The 22,182-nt window shown below is 44.1% G+C and overlaps 1 protein-coding gene across 1 annotated transcript in view; it reads right to left on the bottom strand.

Moving 5' to 3' along the window:
- EXOC4 (exocyst complex component 4) overlaps positions 1 to 22,182 on the bottom strand; it is a 1,743,085-nt gene that overhangs the window by 201,036 nt on the left and 1,519,867 nt on the right. Inside the window, exon 16 of the mRNA XM_078677470.1 lies at positions 7,186 to 7,364. Within this exon, the coding sequence (XP_078533596.1) occupies positions 7,186 to 7,364 (179 nt within the window). The remainder of the gene's footprint in view (positions 1 to 7,185; positions 7,365 to 22,182) is intronic.

Here is a 22,182-nt window from a genome sequence, read left to right as displayed (position 1 = left end):
ACGTAGCGGGCATTTACTTTTTTTTGGCCCAGGGGAAATGAGTAAAATTGCCAGATGTAATTTTCTTTTACATGGGACCTCCTTGGTTCTTCAGGCAAAAACTGCCTGTTCTCTTGCTCCTCTTCCTCTTCTTCCTCTTCTTCCTCCTCATCTTGATTGAGGATTACCTGAGGAGGTGGTCCTCTCTTCCTAGGAGGTGATGGTGGTGGTGGGGGTGCACCAGCTGCAGCTACTAATGAAGCCATTGCTTATTAGTCAAAATAGGTCTTCCTCTCACAAAGTTGAAAGTCAGAGTGAGAAAAAAGGTGGGGGCTTTCATCATTTGGGGAAAAAAAATGTTCTAAACCAATGAAAAGTGTTATTTTTAGGTCACATGACCTAGCCTTACATCATTAGGAAACCAAAAGTGAAATGAACCAATGAAAAATTTTATTAACAAGTCACATGACCTGTTACGCTTACGTTACGCGCTGCGCGCCGTGCCCCGGATCGCTTCCGGGGAACTGCGCTTCGCACCTCGGTTCGCGCTCCGGAGCACTTCCGGGTGCGCTAACGCGGCGCATCATAAGACGCATTACGCGAGAACGCGATACGTCGCGCTTACGCGACACGATGTTGTTTTCTAACGCGGCAGTTGCGCAAACGGAACGTTTACCGGTTCGCGGACCGGGTCGCGGCACCAAATTGAGCTAACGGGAAGCTACCCGGTTCGAAGCTACCCGGTTCACGGACCGGGAGCGAAAAAAATAATAATAATGATTAAAAAAAATACATTAAAAAATTGTATTAAAAACATATAAAATATATTTTTCGATTTAAAGAAGAATACATTTTAAAGCTTTTGATATTTGCTATTAAAAAACCATTGAAATTCACTGAAAAAACCATAGGTTATAGACCATATATAGTTAGGAATTAGCATTTACAAAACCTTGAAAATTCACTGAAAAAACCATAGGTTATAGACCATATATAGTTAGGAATTAGCATTTACAAAACCTTATTTTACTCACACAAAACCATTGAAATTCGCATATATAGTTAGTTGTACTAACTATATATCGCGCACCCGCAATCCACTGCTGATCATGTCACATATTACATCATTCATGACATGGTCAGTGACATCACTGATGAAATCACTGATGACATCTCAAATGACATCACTGATGACATCACTGATGACATCTCAAATGACATCACTGATGACATCACTGATGACTACATCCAGTGACTGTATAATTCTGTAAAGTTAAAATATGTCTTACAAATTGAATAATGAGTGGATTTATAAGTGTCTGGATGAAGGATTTAGTAGGTGCATGACTGACTGTACGAGTGAGTGATTAAATGTGTCTCACTGAGTGCATGGGTTAGTGACTAAACTGTCTTAATTTGTGCATCATTATGTCTGTTGTTCTGTAAACTGCTGCATGTGTTGATCAGTAGCTATATGAGTAACTATATGGGTTATTGATTGGTTGCCCAAGTATTTGTATGGGAGACTGAGTGTGTGTGTGGGTGGCTGGGAGGTGTATGACTCTGTGCATAGATGTGTGAGCAGTTGACCGCGGGGGCCTTGAGGCTCCCCGCACAGTCCCCAACAGAGTGGGTGCCCTGGGTGGGACCTGGGCACCCGCAATTGAGTCCCCTTCCCTTTAAGTTTATTCCCAAAGAGAAGGGGTACCAGGGACAAAATCAGTCTGGGGAGGGGGGGGGCGCAAAGCCCCCCACTCCCCCATTTGAAATAGGCATAGCCTCGAGGGAGGGGATCCCTGGGGCCAAATTTGGCACAGGGATTGGGGGGCCACGTGGCCCTCTCCATGAATTAATTTTATTAAAAAGACCGCAAAGTCACCAGAGGCTATGCCCTCTTTCTCCACCACTCATCAAACGCGGCTCCTGGCACATTACTAGTTGGGGGATGAAGTCCACTTTACTCCGGAGGGTTCTTTGGGGCCAACTTTCCCTCCTGTTACCTTCAGTATGTCCTACACAGCGGGCTTGCTGAGAGGTTGTCATGGACACGCCCCTTTCTCCACCACTCTGCAAAAGTGCTTCCTCGTGCGCTACTAGTTGGGGGGTGAAGTCCCATTTGCTGCTGAGGGTCTCTGATACCTCTAGTAAGTCCCACACAGCAAGATTGCTAAGAGGTCTTCGGATGCCACGCCCCCTTTCTCCACCACCCTGCAAACACGCTTCCTGGCACACTACTGGTCGAAGGATAAAGTCCTCTTGGATGCTGATGGACCTTGGGGGCCAAGAAGCCCTCCTGGTACCTCCAGTAAGTCTTACACAGTGGGTTTTCTCAGAGCTGGTCGGAGGCACCGTCCCCTTTCTCCACCAATCTGCAAACGTGACTACTACTTAAAAAAAACATAGAAATTAAGCAAAAAATTATAGGTTACAGGGACGGTATTGTAAGGGATTAGCATTTAAAAAACCTTATAAATTCACTGAAAAAACAAAGGTTACAGGGATGTTCTAGTTGGGCTCAGGTTTCACTCGTAAAAAAACGGTGAAATTCAGCAGTTATTGTTAGCTGAGCTAACTATAATGCGAGACCCCACAATGCGCTGCTGATGACCTCACATATTGCATCACTCATGACATGGTCAGTGACATTACTCATGAAATCACTGATGACAACTCAAATGACATCATCCACAGAATCACTGACGCACCCAATCACACCCCATAGAACCTTCCATACTCCCTCTCCCACACAACCATTCACTGATCAATATCAGTACTTACACACCCACTCACTAATTCAAAGATCTACACACACACATCCAGTCACTCACCCATACAACCACCCACTCACTAATACAGCCACTGACATATCCACTCATACACCCACTTACAAACTAAGTCAGTCACCCATAGAGCTACTTACACACCTACTCACTCACCCATATAGTCAATCACACAACCACTTACCCATATGCACATACACTCACTTACTCATACAGATACTAACACATACTCACTCACCTATACAGTCACTGACACAAGCACACACTCACCCACACAGCCACTCTCACATTCACTCACTCCCCTATACAGTCACTCATATACCCCATTACTCGCCTACACTTCCTTTCACATACCCAGTTACTCACTCATGTACCACTGACACATGCACTCATACGCCCACACCGCCATACATACACTCACATACCCAAACAGCCCCTCACACATGCCCTCACAAATTCATACATCCACTGACTCACTCCTCCATACAGGCAGTCACCCACACCCTCACCCACCCACACAGACACCCATAGTCAGACAACCAATCACTCACCCAAACAGCCACTCACACACCCATACAGTCACTTAGACACCAACTGACAGACTGGTACAGACATTTACACAACTAGTCAATAACCCACACATTCACTGAGACACCAAATCACTCCCTTATACAGTCAGTCATGCACCCACTGAATCATTCATACAGGCACTCATACACGGAGTCACCAATACACCTTGGTATATATATTTAACACTCATAACCCTTTTAAAAACACTCTCAGTCACTGGATGATGTAATCAGTTATGTCACTGACCAGGTAATGAGTGATGCAATAGGCGAGGTCATAAGCAATGTATTGCGGGGGCGCAAGTGATAGTTAGCTCAGCTAACTATAACTGCTGAATTGCACTAGTCCTGTAACCTTTGTTTTGATTCAGTGAATACATATATATATGACCGGAGGAGGCACTGGCTAGTTGGCACACCAAAGCGGGATTTCCATCACAGCATCGGAAGGGGCTCACGCTGTTCCCTGCCCCCTCGTAATGACATTGTCACCACTTACGCCATTCTCCTGCACCATGGTTCCCAGTTTCCATTACGCTGCATTCTGGGATATGCAGTCCTGCGCTACATTCGGGACTGCACACAGATGCGGGGAATTCACCACAAAGGGGGCGGAGCTGGCTTGCACTAGCAAGCGTTCAAATGAGGGACTTACTTGCAGCGTGACATTTCACTGGTAGGACGCTTTGGGCGCTGAGGAAGGCAGACAGGCTGCCGAAATGCATTCGCATCTGTGTCAATAAACCAGTGTTTCCTACCGTTTCCTCCTGGGTCGCTGTCTTCTTTAGTTTGGAAGGAGGTTTGTGCATCAATTACAGCGCCACCCAGGGACGCTCCTCAGATGACCCCCGTCACGCCTTGGGCAACCGGCTTTACTGGGATTCGGACTCCTGCAGTTCGGTTTGTTTTGCCAGCGTTGGTTGGAAAGGCTGGGAGCCCACCATCGAAACCGAGGAGGAAAGCGAGTAGTTTTGGGATTGCTAATCCCATGCCGGGTAGAGCACACTGTGGTTCAGCTCCTGCTCTATGGACTCTTTGGTCGACGTGGTTGTGACGGTATTGGGGGACCGGAGGAGGCACTGGCTAGTTGGCACACCAAAGCGGGATTTCCATCACAGCATCCGAAGGGGCTCAATCTGTTCCCTGCCCCCTCGTAATGACATTGTCACCATTTACGCCATTCTCCTGCACCATGGTTCCCAGTTTCCATTACGCTGCATTCTGGGATATGCAGTCCTGCGCTACACTCGGGACTGCACACAGGTGCGGGGAATTCACCACAAAGGGGGCGGAGCTGGCTTGCACTAGCAAGCGTTCAAATGAGGGATTTACTTGCAGCGTGACATTTCACTGGTAGGACGCTTTGGGCGCTGAGGAAGGCAGATAGGCTGCCGAAATGCATTCGCATCTGTGTCAATAAACCAGTGTTTCCTACCATTTCCTCCTGGGTCGCTGTCTTCTTTCGTTTGGAAGGTTTGTGCATCAATTACAGCGCCACCCAGGGACGCTCCTCAGATGACCCCCGTCACGCCTTGGGCAACCGGCTTCACTGGGATTCGGACTCCTGCAGTTCGGTTTGTTTTGCCAGCGTTGGTTGGAAAGGCTGGGAGCCCACCATCGAAACCGAGGAGGAAAGCGAGTAGTTTTGGGATTGCTAATCCCATGCCGGGTAGAGCACACTGTGGTTCAGCCCCTGCTCTATGGACTCTTTGGTCGACATGGTTGTGACGGTATTGGGGGACCGGAGGAGGCACTGGCTAGTTGGCACACCAAAGCGGGATTTCCATCACAGCATCCGAAGGGGCTCACGCTGTTCCCTGCCCCCTCGTAATGACATTGTCACCACTTACGCCATTCTCCTGCACCATGGTTCCCAGTTTCCATTATGCTGCATTCTGGGATATGCAGTCCTGCGCTACACTCGGGACTGCACACAGGTGCGGGGAATTCACCACAAAGGGGGCGGAGCTGGCTTGCACTAGCAAGCGTTCAAATGAGGGACTTACTTGCAGCGTGACATTTCACTGGTAGGACGCTTTGGGCGCGGAGGAAGGCAGATAGGCTGCCGAAATGCATTCGCATCTGTGCCAATAAACCAGTGTTTCCTACCGTTTCCTCCTGGGTCGCGGTCTTCTTTCGTTTGGAAGGAGGTTTGTGCATCAATTACAGCGCCACCCAGGGACGCTCCTCAGATGACCCCCATCACGCCTTGGGCAACCGGCTTCACTGGGATTCGGACTCCTGCAGTTCGGTTTGTTTTGCCAGCGTTGGTTGGAAAGGCTGGGAGCCCACCATCGAAACCAAAGAGGAAAGCGAGTAGTTTTGGGATTGCTAACCCCATGCCGGGTAGAGCACACTGTGGTTCAGCCCCTGCTCTATGGAGTCTTTGGTCGACGTGGTTGTGACGGTATTGGGGGACCGGAGGAGGCACTGGCTAGTTGGCACACCAAAGCGGGATTTCCATCACAGCATTCAAAGGGGCTCACGCTGTTCCCTGCCCCCACGTAATGACATTGTCACCACTTACGCCATTCTCCTGCACCATGGTTCCCAGTTTCCATTACACTGCATTCTGGGATATGCAGTCCTGCGCTACACTCGAGACTGCACACAGGTGTGGGGAATTCACCACAAAGGGGGCGGAGCTGGCTTGCACTAGCAAGCGTTCAAATGAGGGACTTACTTGCAGCGTGACATTTCACTGGTAGGACGCTTTGGGTGCTGAGGAAGGCAGATAGGCTGCCGAAATGCATTCGCATCTGTGTCAATAAACCAGTGTTTCCTACCGTTTCCTCCTGGGTCGCTGTCTTCTTTTGTTTGGAAGGAGGTATATATATATATATATATATATATATATATATATATATTTTTTTTTTTTTTGCGACCTGAACAAGTTGTATTGTGTTGTAATATATATATATATATATATATATATATATATATATATATATATATATATATACAGATGTGCATATATATATATATATATACAGATGTGCATATATATATATATATATATATATATACACATATATATAGATATATATATAAATATATAATGGGGCGTGCAGAGTGAAGACGACGTTCTGTAGTCAATTTTGCAGATACAACTTGGATGAGAAGCGGGACAGAGCTAGCTCCAATTCTTTAATGTGTATGTTGTTCTACTTCTTTATTTAGAAGTGCAGTTTGCTTATTCGCTTTTGAATGTTTGAGTATAATAATTGGCAAATGCAGTTGTTCCTTTCCTCAAAAGATTAATTATGCAACAATAATGGCAAATAAAAGCTTTTCATTCCAATTAATTTACATAAATCAGAATTGGTGCCCACATCAGTTTCCACTTTGCCATTCTATTTTTTTATTTAGGTGTTTACAAAGAATGCTCTCATCAGGTGGTACAAAAAGCACTGCATAACTGACAGAACACAACAAGGAACAGTTCAACAGTAACAACAAGCTAAAACAGTAGAGGCACTTTACTGAATATCGTAGGGTCAAGAAGGCAGGAGGCAGTAGGAAGGAGTGACACTTGTACAGCAATAAAAGTGCCATTCACACTTAAGCACAAATGTGAATCTTTGGATAACTTTATGTCCCAAGGACACTCCTGAGTAACTAATTCAAAAACGTCCCCCATATAAAAACTAAAAATATTCTGTGTCTTGAAATGGTCTACTTTATCAGTGATTATCTCCGCGTGGGGGCTCAGCCTAGTTCCACAGAGAAACTTTAATACATTTTGCCTCAGGATATTAGACACCATCTAAAAACGTCTGCTAAAATGCCCATTTTTCTTAGCATAAATAAATGTTCAAAGACCACATAGGTGGTAGGATCTATGGGCAGAGACCGACCTTCAAAGATGTACTGGAATTTGTGCTGCTGAAGGCTGGCTCCCATAGCCTCCTCAATAGCGCTGATGTCTTTGTTCAGCCGCACCACCAAAGGGTCATAGTCCATGCTTTCCACGTTTGCTACAATGGCGTAGTTCCCTTGCTTGGCCAGCGGAATGAGATAATGGAAGCAGTGAACTCTAAGAGACAAGACAGGAAACACAAAACGTTAATGTGAGACGTCTTCAAACAAGATAAGTTAGGGTATAAAATACAGATTTTACTTCTTTTGTTGACTTTCGTTATTAACCTTCGTTGAGATGCACACTGTGGCTTCTGCAAGAAAGGCGCATGGAGGATTCTGAGATTTACTCTCTCTAAGAATGTACAAAAGTAAGTATAATGAGATCACTGAAGGAATCCACTTAAAATGTAAGGTTGTGCTATTGGCTCAAGTAGTATCACATCTGATTCTGTTGTTACTGCAGAGAAACTTTTCTTGAATGGGATCAGGCACTGAACAGTTTTAGATCTAGGGGACAGCAAGATTTAATCCCAGAGATCGGAGGCCTGCACTTGATGAACTAGTCAAGTTTCCTGTATGTGACAGACGAGATTTGTCTGTCCTTCTCAGTCTCTTTCCTAGGGTCTGGACTATGATATTAAATGTTTTTACACTTTAAAGCTCTCTTCCAGGTTAGTTGTGCTACAAGTTTAATGTATCTGAAGGTGGAATGTCAGTGAAGCCATACAATGTCTTCTAATGGAAGGGTTCCTTAATTCAATGGTTTCGCAGAAAGTAGGAATCTGGTTATCGGGTGAGACAAGAGCAATCAAATGTAAGTTCTAATCAACTGAGTAATCAGAAAACTGCAGCAGGGTTAGGAAACTGTCAAAGTTAAGATAGCAAAGAAAACTTTATAGATTTATTGAAAGGGTAGGGATAGTCAAAAAAGTGCCAATCACAACTGGCCATTCGTAACATAAAATATACCTTTTTCTACTGAGAGACACTAACGTTTGCAGCTTATTTATTCGTAAATTCTGATTAACAGGCACATGGTAAGGGTGGCATTAAAAAAATACATGATCAAAGTATAGGACCGTATTGGTTTGAAATTGGGAGGCAAGTTACATTATTATTGGTATCATTTAAACTTATTTGCATTGTAAGCAAAGAGCAAGTAACGGTCCCCGATAGTTGAATTAGGCTTTCTTAACATGCAAATAAGCATTGTTTTGATTGCAGAGAAATATGTTGGGGGTCAAGTGTGCTTACAATATCAGCACTGAAGCTGAGGGAATAGCTGTAGGAACAGGTTTGGGATCAAAGGGCACACGGGGGTTACTGGGCTCCAACAGTATAATGACAGGCCTTTTACATCTCTTCTGGAAACCTACCAACCGAAGGATCTCAAACAGAGCCCCAAGACCCCTACTTTAGCGCAGGAACCTTCCCCTACCCCTCCAACTCAATTAAGATTAAACTGATGAAGATCCTTAGATTAAATTGTATCAATAGCTTATTTGTTATTTGATTCTTATCCTCTTGATGTACAAGTTACTTATCTTTTGTAACATCTTTACTGGTAGAGACTCTACCTAACCGCAGATTCCTTGCATTAGAAGTTTCCCCAGGCACCAGACTTGATCTGGAAAATCTTCAGAAGTACCTCTGCCCAGCTGTAGATTGCACCGAAGCTCCTCATCAACATCATCCATGCCGGACGTGACATTTGTGGAGTTTATAGGCACTACCCTAGCGCACTGACATCAGTTTCTTTCTTGACACAGCACAATGATTGTAACCAGTGTACTGGATGTAAGAAGAACTTCTATATGAGGAAGTGCAGTTCGCAGAGCAGGAAGGTGGTGGGGTGTTAAAGAATCTGCAGTTACATAGAGACTCTCCAAGAAAAGGCATTACCTAAGGTAAGTAACTTGTTCTTCTGGAAGAGACTTCTAACGGCAGATTACTTACATCAGAATAGATATCACCAGCAGAGAGACAGAACACCTTTACAAAGGAAACGCACATGCACAATCCATGCTCCACGTGGATGCAGTGAAGGACCTGGATGAAACAACACAGGCAGACCCTTTTTTGGGAAAAGCCACGACATTCATTCTAAAGATGTAGAGGTCAAATGTTTTAGGAATATGTGCATCAACATAGCAGTCAAGTGACTTCATGTCAAGAGGGTCAACATCTCCCCAACCACTTTTGTTCACGACGCTATTCAATAGCCCTATGCAGTCTAGGGATGTGCCTTTAAATGTCCTAATATAGGCATGGATTCGAAACTCACCTTGCTCAGAGCTGTATGATAAATGTTCATGTTTGGCCAAAGGTGCCACACATTACCTGTGGCCACTTTGCAGGTAAAGACCACTCAGACAGATTTAAATACCACTGGCATGGAATGTAAAAGGATGGAAAAACTTGAGAGTATATTTGGGTATTAGCCATCAGTAGTTCTCATAGAAAATTGATGTAAGAGAAGCTTTTACAAGGGAATAGCAACGCAAGGCACATTTGGTAATTAAGACAGGAGTTGATTAAGGACATCAATAGAGCATGGTTTTGTACAAAAATAAATGTAGGGAAAGTGTGGAGGGGGGTGTTCGAATGTTGACAAGCCTGGTACAAAGTATCTCTTTCTAAAGTTAACAATCACAGGTTTTGGTTGAATGTTTCGAATATTTTGAATCAGGTATAAAGACAACGATGCACCAAAGTTGGCAGAACCATTTACAGAGAAAGAAGCATGCCTGAAGTTAATAGACCAGGACCCAGGGTTGACGGTGAATCAAAGCTGCCACAAAGAGGAATTCGCAGATTACATACCGAATAAGAGTGGGAGGGGTGTTAATCCACAGTTTGGCAAAAGCAGGTGCACGTGGTGAAGATGTTTAAGGGCAATAGGCCAGGTCTATTGTGAAATGGATGGTGCACAGATGACACTGTTAAGTGCAAAAGGTGGAGACATTCAATGCTATCAGGGCAAGGTGTGGGGGTGCACATTCCTGGGTTAATAAGACCAAATATAAAGGTAAAAACTGTCCAATGCCACCAGACAACTGTCTGAAGAAATATTTAATGTTTTGCAGGTGCATGCCTGAGGGAGATTTTCGCAGTTATCTGGTCAGATACAGGGTATGATCATATGGGAAAGTCATGCTGCACATATGGACAGACAAGAGGATAAAGAGCAAAGGTTTCAGGCTCATAGTATGTGGAGAGAAGATGCTCCAAGTATTGCAGGACCCGGTGCGACTGAGATGGCATCACAAATCTTAAGGACCAGGTTTAGGAAAGAATATGTCTTGGGGCCATATTTTGATTTTGGGGGTCCGATGGACCGCCAAACCCACAGTGGCGGTGCAGCTACCGCCACACCAGTGGTCCAACGACCCTATAACAAAGTGGGCTGTTGGACCGCCATGGGACCACTGCTGCCGCCAGGGATCACAGATCTTGCAGCAGTCCGAGGCCCCTAATTTGTTGGCGGTGATGCTGAAGCACTGCCAAGCATATTAGGAGTTTCCTCACCCCCACAGTTTTCACGACGGTGAGCCCGCCATGAAAACTGTGGCGGTGAGCAAACAAAGGGGTCCTGGGGCCTCTGCATCAGGGGATGCATGCAGGAGGACACATCACTACACCACCCCCAGTTCCTGCAGAGCATGGACTTGATAGTCCATGCCCTGCAGGAAAGTGCAATGGTATTCCAATACTGGTGCCTTGCTATGGCTCACGTATGAGCCTTAGCACTGCACCACTGTGGGCCAGCCGAACTGGATTCATTTCGGAATCCGGTGGGTGGTCGCATTATGTCTTTAAAGGTGTGACAGCGGGGTGCTGGCGTGGCGGACCGCTGCCACATAGTCAAAGTCATAATAAGCTCTTTAGCTCTTAGTATAATAGGACCAGGTGCGAAGACTGTGAATTTTCGGGTGACTGGCGGAACAATGGTTTAAAACTGGTAGGAGGATGCTTTCCAAACTGGGATGGCATGGTGAGCAAAAGAACGATGGATTTAACTAAGATCTCTTGACTGGGGATCAATGTATGATTTATTCAGCATTCCATCCATCATTGCTTGCGTAGCACTTAGGTTCACAGCACAACCCAACATTCAATGCACACTCTATCAATGTATATGTTAAGTCATACATTTCCACAAATGTCATTCTCGTCGGACATCCAAACATTTTGACTACCTTTCACAAATGCTGTGATTAATATTTAGGTTGATCTGTTTAATGCCTATGTACGAGTCAGGCCTGGAGCAGGGACATGTCCACCCACATGTCTTTGCTTGCACACTGTCTGATCGTGGGCATCTCATTATCTCGACTGTCTTTCCTACAGCAAATGATAAATTGGCCACCTTTGAGGTGGGTGGATTGTAAAGGCCTGTCGTCAGCGCTGTGTACAAATCTCAAAATGTATTACAACGTGCTGACACGTTATTCGATTTCCTGACCCGACTGAGGAGCATGGGAATGTCTAGAGGTGTGCAAGGGGCAAACTAGTGAAGTGATTGAAGGGTCTTAGAAAAAGATAATCAAAACAGCTACAAAATAAAGAATTCAGTTAAATAACAACGTTTATTTTTCTACCTGGCATAAAATGTTATTTCCCTCCTCAATGGAGGCTGGCACAAACACGCACAGCTTCAGGAACAAAATATCTCCCACTGCGCTCAAGCCATAGCTTAGACATGTTTAACTTTAATAAGCGGGTCCCATAATGCTCATTCTGGTACCTGCCTTCTCCTAAGAGATCTGCGGTTGCTCCTCTCGTTTCACCTGCTGACGGCCTCCAGAATAAAGCGGAGAAACGTGACATTCTCCGCCACATCCATTAATGGAGTTATATAGAAACTATTCCCAACCCTCAGGCGAGGAATGTACTCGGCGATCAAGTGTATAAATACTCTTGGCGAGCCGACGTGAAAGCTGGAACGGGGCTGCGTCATTACTGCCTGACCTGCGGGTTAGGACGTAAAATGTCACACGCCTGTGCGCGGGGCGGGGCCTCTGTGCGTGTATTCCGGCCGCGTTCCAGCCAACGCTTTCTTCTGTGAACGTCTGAGGAGACCTTGTCGGCACCAGGGCCTTGTAAGATAAATGTTATATCAAACTAATGACGACCGGGGCATGGAAAGGAGCGCCCGCTCCGTGGTAACCTTTCGCAGACACGGCGCGGGCTCTACAGAAGAGCGCCATCCCCCGCGCTCCCGTGACGGGGCGAGCACTGGAATCTCGGACTAGGCAGGCATAGCTGCCCTCGGCAAATCATATAATTATAATTAACAATAAGAACTATTTGACATTCTATGGCACGTGCTCGCTCGAAAATTATACATCTCCGGGGCTTTTTCTTCTCCCAAGTAGTGCTCAGTCCACAGCAATTCCTGCTTAACTGTTTCACTGCACAGTTCATTCAGGTCTAGAATAAAATAACACATTTCTGTAATCGCAGTGCCTTATCGAGCATGATCCAGAAGGCCCAGGGGGGAGCAAGGGGAACGCTGAGACACGAGAGGGCGGCGTCCACCAGTGGAGGTTTGAAATGAACTGTTTGGACTCCAGAAAGGCAATGCCCAGGGACGCGTCTCGAGTTGACGTCTTCCTCTGGTTCGTTCCTAAAGAGAGCTTCTGCTGCCACTGGCCCATTCAAACACTGGTTTAGAACATGTTTTGTTCTAGAGAAACATCAGTATAAAACTTTCGGAATCTGACGTTAGCAAAAAAAGTGTGGCAACTAGACTTAATTGGTTGAAAAACAGAAGTTAGAAATGGAAGTTATGTCTGGGATGCCCCCTTGTGAGCACTGTTCAGTGTTTGAGCCCACAGACGGATAAAAACACACTGTAGACTGCCCAAGTGTGCGCCACCAAAATGGCGATGCGCTGAAATAAGGGAATCCTCAATTACCTAAACCTGGACAAACACAAGGAAATAGGAAATGCTCATATTGCATGTTTGAATTGGTACTCCAGACCCTCCCCCCTCAGCAAAAGTGCTAGATGGGGGGCCAAGGAGGGCCCCCCTGTGTGTGGGGGTGGGGGCTCCAGTTTCATTACGCCACTGCTCAGTACCTGCTCATTTAAAGCTCTATATTGAACCATCCTTTCCTAGGACATACGGTCTACTGAAATAATTCACTGAAAGACCCCTGATCCTAACACTATTATCTACAATCACTCTTCAAAGGACAGGGCTAGACTGTACAACAATCCGAGGTTATTCTATGTATGTGTTATATCTTTTAAGGTTATAGCCATGACTGTCCAGTCATGGCTATAATAATGTGTTTAAAACTTGGGTTATATTGTTTATGACTGTCATGATTTAAGGTCTACAGCCTGACCAAACTGGTGAATGTCAAGAATGTAACTAAAGCTCTCCTTTTTTAATTTATCTCTGATCAAGTACCCAACATCCTGTAGTAGGAAACACATGCAGGCTCACTCTGATACTGCAAGGAGGTCTTTACATTTTGGCGGATATGGGCACATGATCACATGTACAGCAACAAACACTTCATGGCCAGAGATGAAGCACAACCAGTGCTTGAAATGGAAAAATAGAAGTGCAGGTACCCTGTAACAGAGTACCTGCTTGTTTCTGAGAAGTGCCAGTACTCTCCAATTAAAAGTACTACATCACTCTTGAGAAGTGTCAAATAAGAAAGTGCCGGTAATTGCTACCCTGCAGTACTAGTCCATTTATAGTCCTGAGCACAGCTCTCAAGTTTTCAAATTACATGCATAAGTAGCTCATCCAGACCAGATTTTTCATTGCTAAATAAATCCACTAAAACACTGGAATGGTCTCTTCAGAAGAAGCGTATGCTGTCCGGTCCTGCCAGGGGGTTAACTTCAAGGGTGGGGGTGTGTAGTGTATTGGGTTTCTTTCCTCGCGCTGGGATGCAGCGCAAGGACACTGTTGTTACCGTTTGATTGATGTTCCATGATCGGGCTCTGCTGTATGTGTTCCAGGGTTCTGACAATGTTAGTTCAGTTGTCTGGAGTCCTGGAGCGCAGTGGGAGCGTCCGGTCGTGGGTGCTTTGAAAACCTTTTAATAAACTAAAAGAATTACATTTACAAGTCTTCGAAGTTCTTTTATAACATTTGGCAACGAGCGGACTAAGAATCCACGGACAGCACCCACCGGCCGAGCTGTTTGATTTCATCGCCTCCTCGTCTCTGTTTCCCTGCTCTCTGCGTTTGTTCCTGCCTTCGGATCTTTTTACCACAGAAGTTCATCCCTCGCCCTCATCGTACTTCTGGCATTTCCGGATCGTTTTGGGGTTTCCTTCTGGCTTTCAAGTGACCTAAGCTGCTTAACAACCGCCCCATAGCAACAGGAGCGATCTTTCCCAGAACGTCACAGCATCAGTGTCATCACCTCGAGAACACCCTCTGCGTCAGCGTAATCACGCAAGCGTCCATTTTAACTATTTATAGTTACCTGGCAACGCTTTTGCTTTCTCGACGCTGATTTACCGATGCTGTCATCGCAGTTTGCTGCGCTTTCAATCGCGCTATTTCACACGTTCTTGCTGCATTAAGGTAGGATCCTGCCTACACGTTCACGGTGATAGGCACACCTTTTAAACTTTATTATTAAGGAATTTCACGTTTCTTTGCTCACTGTCCTCAACTTAACACGACAACACTTTCCTCATTTTGCCTGCACCCATCCACGGTGACAGGCACACCTGTTTAAAAGTACTGTGAACATATTTCTATACCTTTAACTTTCATTTCAGTTTGACAAACGTTTATTTATTTAGATATACAACTGTTGACAGATTACATTCACTCCACTTGTGGCTCTAATGCTCTGACTGGTACAAAGTTTTATTTATTTATTTATTTTAATGTTTATGTAGTTATGCTTTAATTTCATTTGTAAAAATAACAATTGATGGACAGAATGCAGAACAATGTCATACATTCAGCCCAGTACAGAGATCTGGCCCTAAATCCATCGTTTTTTTGCACTCCATACCACCCCAAGTCAGACATGGCCATATGCAAATCAGCCTTGACCCTGTGCCTCATGGGAACAGTCCAGCCCGAACTGCCAAGCCATGTCTTTCCTGGACCGGAATCAAGCATCCAAGGACCGGTTTCTGGCTATCAGCCGTCATCAGCCTGGATAGCTAGACTCCAGTGGTGTGGAGAGCATGGGACTCACGTCTGAGCATACCCATCCCACTCGGGGTGACAAATACAAAAACAACAATTGATGGACAGAATGCAGAACAATGTCATACATTCACCCCAGTACAGAGATCTGGGCCTAAATCCATCGTTTTTTTGCACTCCATACCACCCCAGGTCAGACATGGCCATATGCAAATCAGCCTTGACCCTGTGCCTCATGGGAACAGTCCAGCCCGAACTGACAAGCCATGTCAGGTGATGGATCAAACCCAGATCTTTTGACTGGGTGTGAGTGTTTGATTGGTTCAGATGCTCCGTCCATCACCACCCCCTTTTGTACCGCTTTGGCCGCCATAAGTGTGGCAGGGTATGCTCAGACGTGAGTCCCTTGCTCACTTTGCCACTGGATTCAAGCAAGCTGGGCTGAAGACGGCTGGAATGCCAGAAACCGGTCCTGGGAAGCTTGTTTCCGGTCCAGGGAAGGCATGGCTTGGCAGTTCGGGCTGGACTGTTCCCATGAGGCACAGGGTCAGACTGATTTGCATATAGCCATGTCTGAACTGGGGTGGCAGAGTGGGCTACAGAACGGTGATGGATCAAACCCAGATCTTTTGACTGGGTGTGAGTGTTTGATTGGTTCAGATGCTCCGTCCATCACCACCCCCTTTTGTACCTTAATTTCATTTGTGTCAACACTTCTAAATCTGACACGAAGTATGGCTTCTTCACAACAGTTTGCACAACCTCCTCCTTTCCCACAACATCCTGGAAAACCTAGCATCCCATGGCGTCAGTGGGTTAAGGCATTTCAAAATCATATTGTCGCTATTGATGCTGTAAAGTTTGCTCCTGAACGGAAAGTGTCAATTTTGTATGGTTGTCTAGGTGTCGCAGCACAACATGTGTTTGAGAACTTACCTACATTACGAGCCCCCTCTGGAGAGGCTGGTGATGCAGATCATTAGGATTCATATAAGGAAGCTTTATCTCGTCTGGCTCTACATTATGATGAAGAGTCAAACATAATGTTAGAAAGACATAATTTTTTTAAACGAAGACAACATGAAGATGAAACGGTAGAAGAATATATTGCTCAGTTAAGAGTTTTGGCCTCAACATGTGAATTTGAAGCGAACCCTGAGATTTACATTCGTGATCAGGTTGTTTTTGCCTGCCACTCAAAGAAGATTCAAGAACGCTTACTTAGTTGTAGGAAACCTACACTTCAGGAGACTATTGACATTGCTAAGAGTATCAAGAGATCTATTACTACTTCCAAAGTTCTCCAGAGTGATCAACCTCATAATTCGTTTAAAACTCAGCCACAGGATGTTACGAATTCAGTTAATGTTGTTAGTGCTAACAAACCTTTCAAACAAGTGTTTAAAAAAATGAATCCTATTTGTTACAGATGCGGCTCAAAATCACACTTAGGAAATAATCCTATATACCCTGCCATTGGTAAGAGATGCGTGTTATGCAAGAGATTTGGGCATTTTCAAGGTTCATGTAGGTCTGTTAGGAGACCTTCCAGGATCAACAGTATTGAGTATTCTGAAACTGTTGATGTGTGTTGATCATTTCCAGAATATGGTTGTTTCAATTGAATGTAACTCTATTTTTACCCCACAACTAGTTAAAGGTCGATTAGGTACTGCGCTTTTTGGTGACATTGAAATACCCGTCATGGCCGATTCTGGATCTCCAATAACGATCTTATCAGATGTTATGTTTTATGATAAATGGCAAGGATCAATTTCTGTATTGCAAACAGATGTCAAACTTAATGCCTTTGGCGAATTTGATGTTGACATGCTGGGCTATTTTAATTATAGGGTTGAATGTTTGGGGAGATCTATTATTACAAAAGTATATGTTGCAGTCAAAGGACGCAACATCATAGGGTGGCAAGATCTTGCTAAAATGGGTCTTTATTTAATTCCAGGTTCCGATAATCCGATTGCTGTTGGTGAACCTCCTGAAGGCTATACACCCATTCCCATTTTTAATGCTGACTGTTTAGGCATTACTGATCATACGTCTGATATTAAAAAAAATTGGGATACATTTCCAGGGTTGTTTTCTAACAAGCCTGGAACTGTCAAAGGGTTTCAACACCAAATCAGACTCAAGCCGCAAGCCCAACCCATTGTCCACAAGGTAAGACCCTGGCCCCTTAGTGCAAAAGATGAACTCAAGTCAGTTCTTAAGTCCTTGTGTGATGATGGTGTTATTGCACCTTCTGATTCATCAGAATGGGTATCTCCCATTGTTATTGTCAGGAAAAAAAATGGTGAGGTCAGATTATGTGCGGAGTTACGCACATTAAATAAAAATATTCTTATTGACTGTCACCCTCTCCCTAAAATTCATGAATTTCTAGCTAATTTGGGGGGAGCGAAATATTTTTCTATCATTGGCTTACGTTCAGCCTACCATCAGGTACCTCTAACTAAGGATTCCCAAGAACTTACCACCTTCATTACTCCTTTTGGGGTTTACAAGTATCTAAAACTTCCCTTTGGCCTGGCCTCCGCGGCCAGCGTGTTTAAAAACATCATGTATAATCTGTTTCAGAACATGCCCGAAGTCCAGGCCTACCAAGATAACATTTTGTTTTTTTCTGATGGTTGGCAGTCACATTTGGAGAATTTATCTTCAGTTTTAGCTAAACTTGATGAGGCTGGTATGACCATCAGAGCTGACAAGTGTAAGTTTGGCACCCAATCATTGGAATATTTGGGTCATACTTTGTCTTCAGAGGGCATTAAATCCAAAGTTTCCCTCATTAAAGCCATCAGTCATGCCACCCCGCCTAAAGATAAAGATTCTCTTCGTTCATTCTTGGGTCTTGCGGAGTATTATGCTCGTTTTGTCAAAGCATATGCCCAAATAGTAGAGCCACTACGTGCTCTTTTACGCAAAGGCTCCAAGTTTGAATGGTCAGCAGAGACCGCTTCATTTGATCAAGTTAAAAAACTGATTATTGAAGCACCGGCTTTGCATCCCTTTCACGACTCTGCTAGATGCTTCCTAATGGTGGATGCCAGTCTTACGGGATTGGGGGCTGTTTTGGGTCAATGGGTTTCAGGAAAGGGGCACATCACAGCTTTTTCTTCAAGGATGCTTAAAACTTCAGACACACATTATAGCACCATTGAACGTGAGTCACTCGCCTGTGTTTGGGCTATTGATACATTTAAGAACTACATTTGGGGATGTGAGTTTGATCTTTACACTGATCATAAGCCTCTCACACAACTGCTCAATGGTGATGGGCTTGGTAAAGCTTCTGCCAGGCTTGTCAGACTCTTGTCTAAGTTACATGAATTTCATTTTTGCATTAAACATATCTCAGATGGGAAATTTTTTAGGGCGGACTGTCTTTCACGTATGGCATTTCAAGATCCTTCTGAAGTTGAGGATGTTGAAGACGTTGAGTGTGTGGTCGCTGCCCTTGATGCCACCAAATTGTGCCCTTGTATTTCTGAACAGTCTTGGTTTGAGGCTCAAAACAAGGATGAAAGTTTGAAACTTGTAGCACAGTATATATTGCCAAGGGTTGGCCGGAAAATAGAAAACTTTCTAATGAGTTAAAAGCATTCGCCATGGTTGCATCGGAATTATCCTTGGTTAATGGCTTGATAATGAGACACGATTCCTTTGTACCTCCCTTCAGTCTCAGGAATGATATCATTCAATTCGCTCACTAGGGCCATCTTGGAATTTCTAAAACGTCTCAACTCATTAAATCTCACTATTGGTGGCCATCTCTTGAATCTCAAGTCAAGTTTCACATTGATTCATATCCAGAGTGTCTTTTATCTGATAAGAAATGGAAAGTCATGAATACGCCCCTACATCCTGTTCCTTTTCCTGAAAAACCTTGGGAAAAAATTGGGTTAGATTTTTCTGGACCCTATGAGATTCTTTCGCATGATTTAAAATATCTAATTTTGCTAATTGATTATCACTCAAAATGGATTTATCACATGTTTTGTGATTCAGCAAATTCCACTAATGTTAAGTTTTTAAAGAAAATATTTTTGGTAGAAGGTTTATCTTCTATTGTTGTTACAGACAATGGCACACATTTCCTTTCTGAAAAGTTTACTTCATTCTTGGGTGAACATGATGCCACTCATTATAAAGTCGCTTTGTATTCACCGACATCGAATGGTTTAGTGGAACGTGTAAACAGATTATTTAAAGATGCCATTCAAGCGGCTATTTCTTCTCATCATGATGTACACGAATTTCTTGAGGCAAAGTTGTGGTCTTATAACATTTCTCCTAATTGCACCACAGGTGTTTCTCCATTTTCCCTTTTAAGAAACAGAGCTGCTCACACAAGTTTATGTCCCAATTGGTTAATTTATAAGAACGATAAGAGCAATATTGTAAATGAAAAAGTGGCAACTACAGTTTTGCATAAACAAAATCTCATGAAGTCTGTCCATGATTCTACAAAAAAAATTGGTTTGCTTGAATCGAAAATTGGTGATTGGGTTCTCATTAAGAATCCTAAAAAGATCACCAAAGGGTTATCCAAATTTTCTCCTCCGGTACAAATCACTGGAGTCAGCAGAGGTTCGGCTTTACTTGGTCCCAGAGGTTGGTGGAACAAGAGATCTCTTGTACATCTTTCTGTCTCACAGGCACATTCATTACTTTATTTGACAAAAAAAGAATTAGAACACTGTGATTGGTCTTTTTGGATAAAGAACCAGACAATTGATGTTGGTAATAATTGTACAGATTGTACTTCTAGTGTGCATCCCAACATGTCTTGTCCATCCACTTCCACTACTGTTGCTAAGAATTCTAATTCCACTACTGTGGCTAGTAATCCTTCCACTTATTCCTCCTCTCCTTCGGATTTAGGAGTTCGATGTAGAAAATTGCCTGTAAGACTGAATGATTATGTTCTTTCATAATTCATTTCTCTTATGTTTTCATTTCTGGTGGTATTTGGTATATGCATATTTATTTATTTATTTATTCATTCTTTTTTTATTTTGAACTTTTCTTTTCTTCCTTGTGAAGGGGGAGAAGTTGTAGGGTATTGGGTTTCTTTCCTCACGCTGGGATTCAGCGCAAGGACACTGTTGTTACCGTTTGATTGATGTTCCATGATCGGGCTCTGCTGTATGTGTTCCAGGGTTCTGACAACGTTAGTTCAGTTGTCTGGAGTCCTGGAGCGCAGCGGGAGCGTCCGGTCGTGGGTGCTTTGAAAACCTTTTAATAAACTAAAAGAATTACATTTACAAGTTACTTTTGTAACAGGGTGTTACACCACCTTCTTCATATAGTCTCTAGTTGGTACGTGGGTATAGTGATGCTCAGTCGGGTATAGCTGTGTCTGATTTAACCTTCTGCAAAACAGAGAAGTTTGTTCCTTTAAATCTTTCACATGTTCATTTAGACCAATCTTGCATCTTTTCTCACATACAAGCACACATAACATACAGGAGAAAATAAAGGGAGTAATTAACACACAGTAGATCGGATATTTTGGTAGTGTACAAGAAAGATTTTGCGAAGAGAGCGTGTGACTTACTCTTATGGTTCAACTGGTTTACAACTCAGTTTCAGGAGTAAGCCAGGAGTTTTACAATTGAAAATCACAGCAAAACCTTTGTGAATATAGCACATAATGCTATACCCTACCTCCTCATCATATTCCATCATCACCTTTTTTTGTAACCAGGTTTTAACTGTCCAACACATATACAATTTACTAATATGCGTACCATCTTAATTGTTAAACACTGATGTCAACAGAAAAATGTACTAAAAGGACCAGCTGACTAACTCCTGAACTATCTCTTTGGGATTTGGTCCTGCCACTTGCTGGTGAAGAAGGCCTCAATTTCCATTTGCACAGAGACAGCACCTCCACCCAGACCTAAACCTTCCATTCCCACTCCACAACTATTGGGCGTAACTACCCTCAAATACCGGGGTGGCCAGGCCATGACAGCAGAATGGCAGGGGGCATGATAGACATGCATGGCAGTGCAAACATCATCTGATGCTCAAGCACGTGTTCCATCAGGTAGCCCTGAAAGGCTGCCTTGTAGATACAGCACTTGGAGAGACCTAATGTATCCCTCGTATGACAAGGCAGTAAAGGGAGAATCCTGGGGTCATGGGGAGGTGATGCCGAGGTCCCACAGGGCCTAGGACTGCTGTGAAGCCCAAAGCTTACCTTGCATGGGAATGCAAGCAGCCCTCCATGATAAAAGGGGAATCTCTGAACCAGTACTATGCATGCACTGTATCGTCAAGGGAAGTCATCGGGATGGCTCATTGGTTATGGGGCTGTTTGCAGACCCGAGGGAAGGTACTACCTGAGATTACTATGGTGCCTTTGGGTGTAGGGGTACGGGAAACTATAGCTCTTTCACAACAGCTCAGGGAATCCCTGCTATTTTCCCACTGCTCATGCTAGAGATGGCAATGGGGATTCCCAGAACTCAGGCAAGAGGGAGACTGGTGCCTACCACTAGAGCGGAGTTAGGGAGCCACATCATCACCCATTTGCCCCAATAAGCCAAGTAAAATTCAGATGGCTGATAGAGCCATTTCGTATATGGCGGGGGTGTGGAAGGACACCTGGCAACAGCAGAGATACCACCACCTAATAGGCGTTGTCCCTGTTTATGAATTGTATTTGGTGGCTTGGAGGCAGGAGGAGTTGCCTGTGTTAATTGAAGAAACCACCGTCCCCTGCCATCTTTAAAATTACAGCCAAAGTTTCAGTGGCAGATCTTCTATTTTCTCATGCTCTTTTCCCCACAACACAGGTAGCAGATTAGTTGTCTAGAT

This window comes from Lissotriton helveticus, chromosome 1_1 (genome assembly GCF_964261635.1).
Source record: "Lissotriton helveticus chromosome 1_1, aLisHel1.1, whole genome shotgun sequence".
NCBI lineage: Eukaryota > Metazoa > Chordata > Amphibia > Caudata > Salamandridae > Lissotriton > Lissotriton helveticus.
The sequence above is the reverse complement of the archived record's forward strand: the minus strand, read 5'-3'. Positions and strand labels throughout refer to the sequence as shown.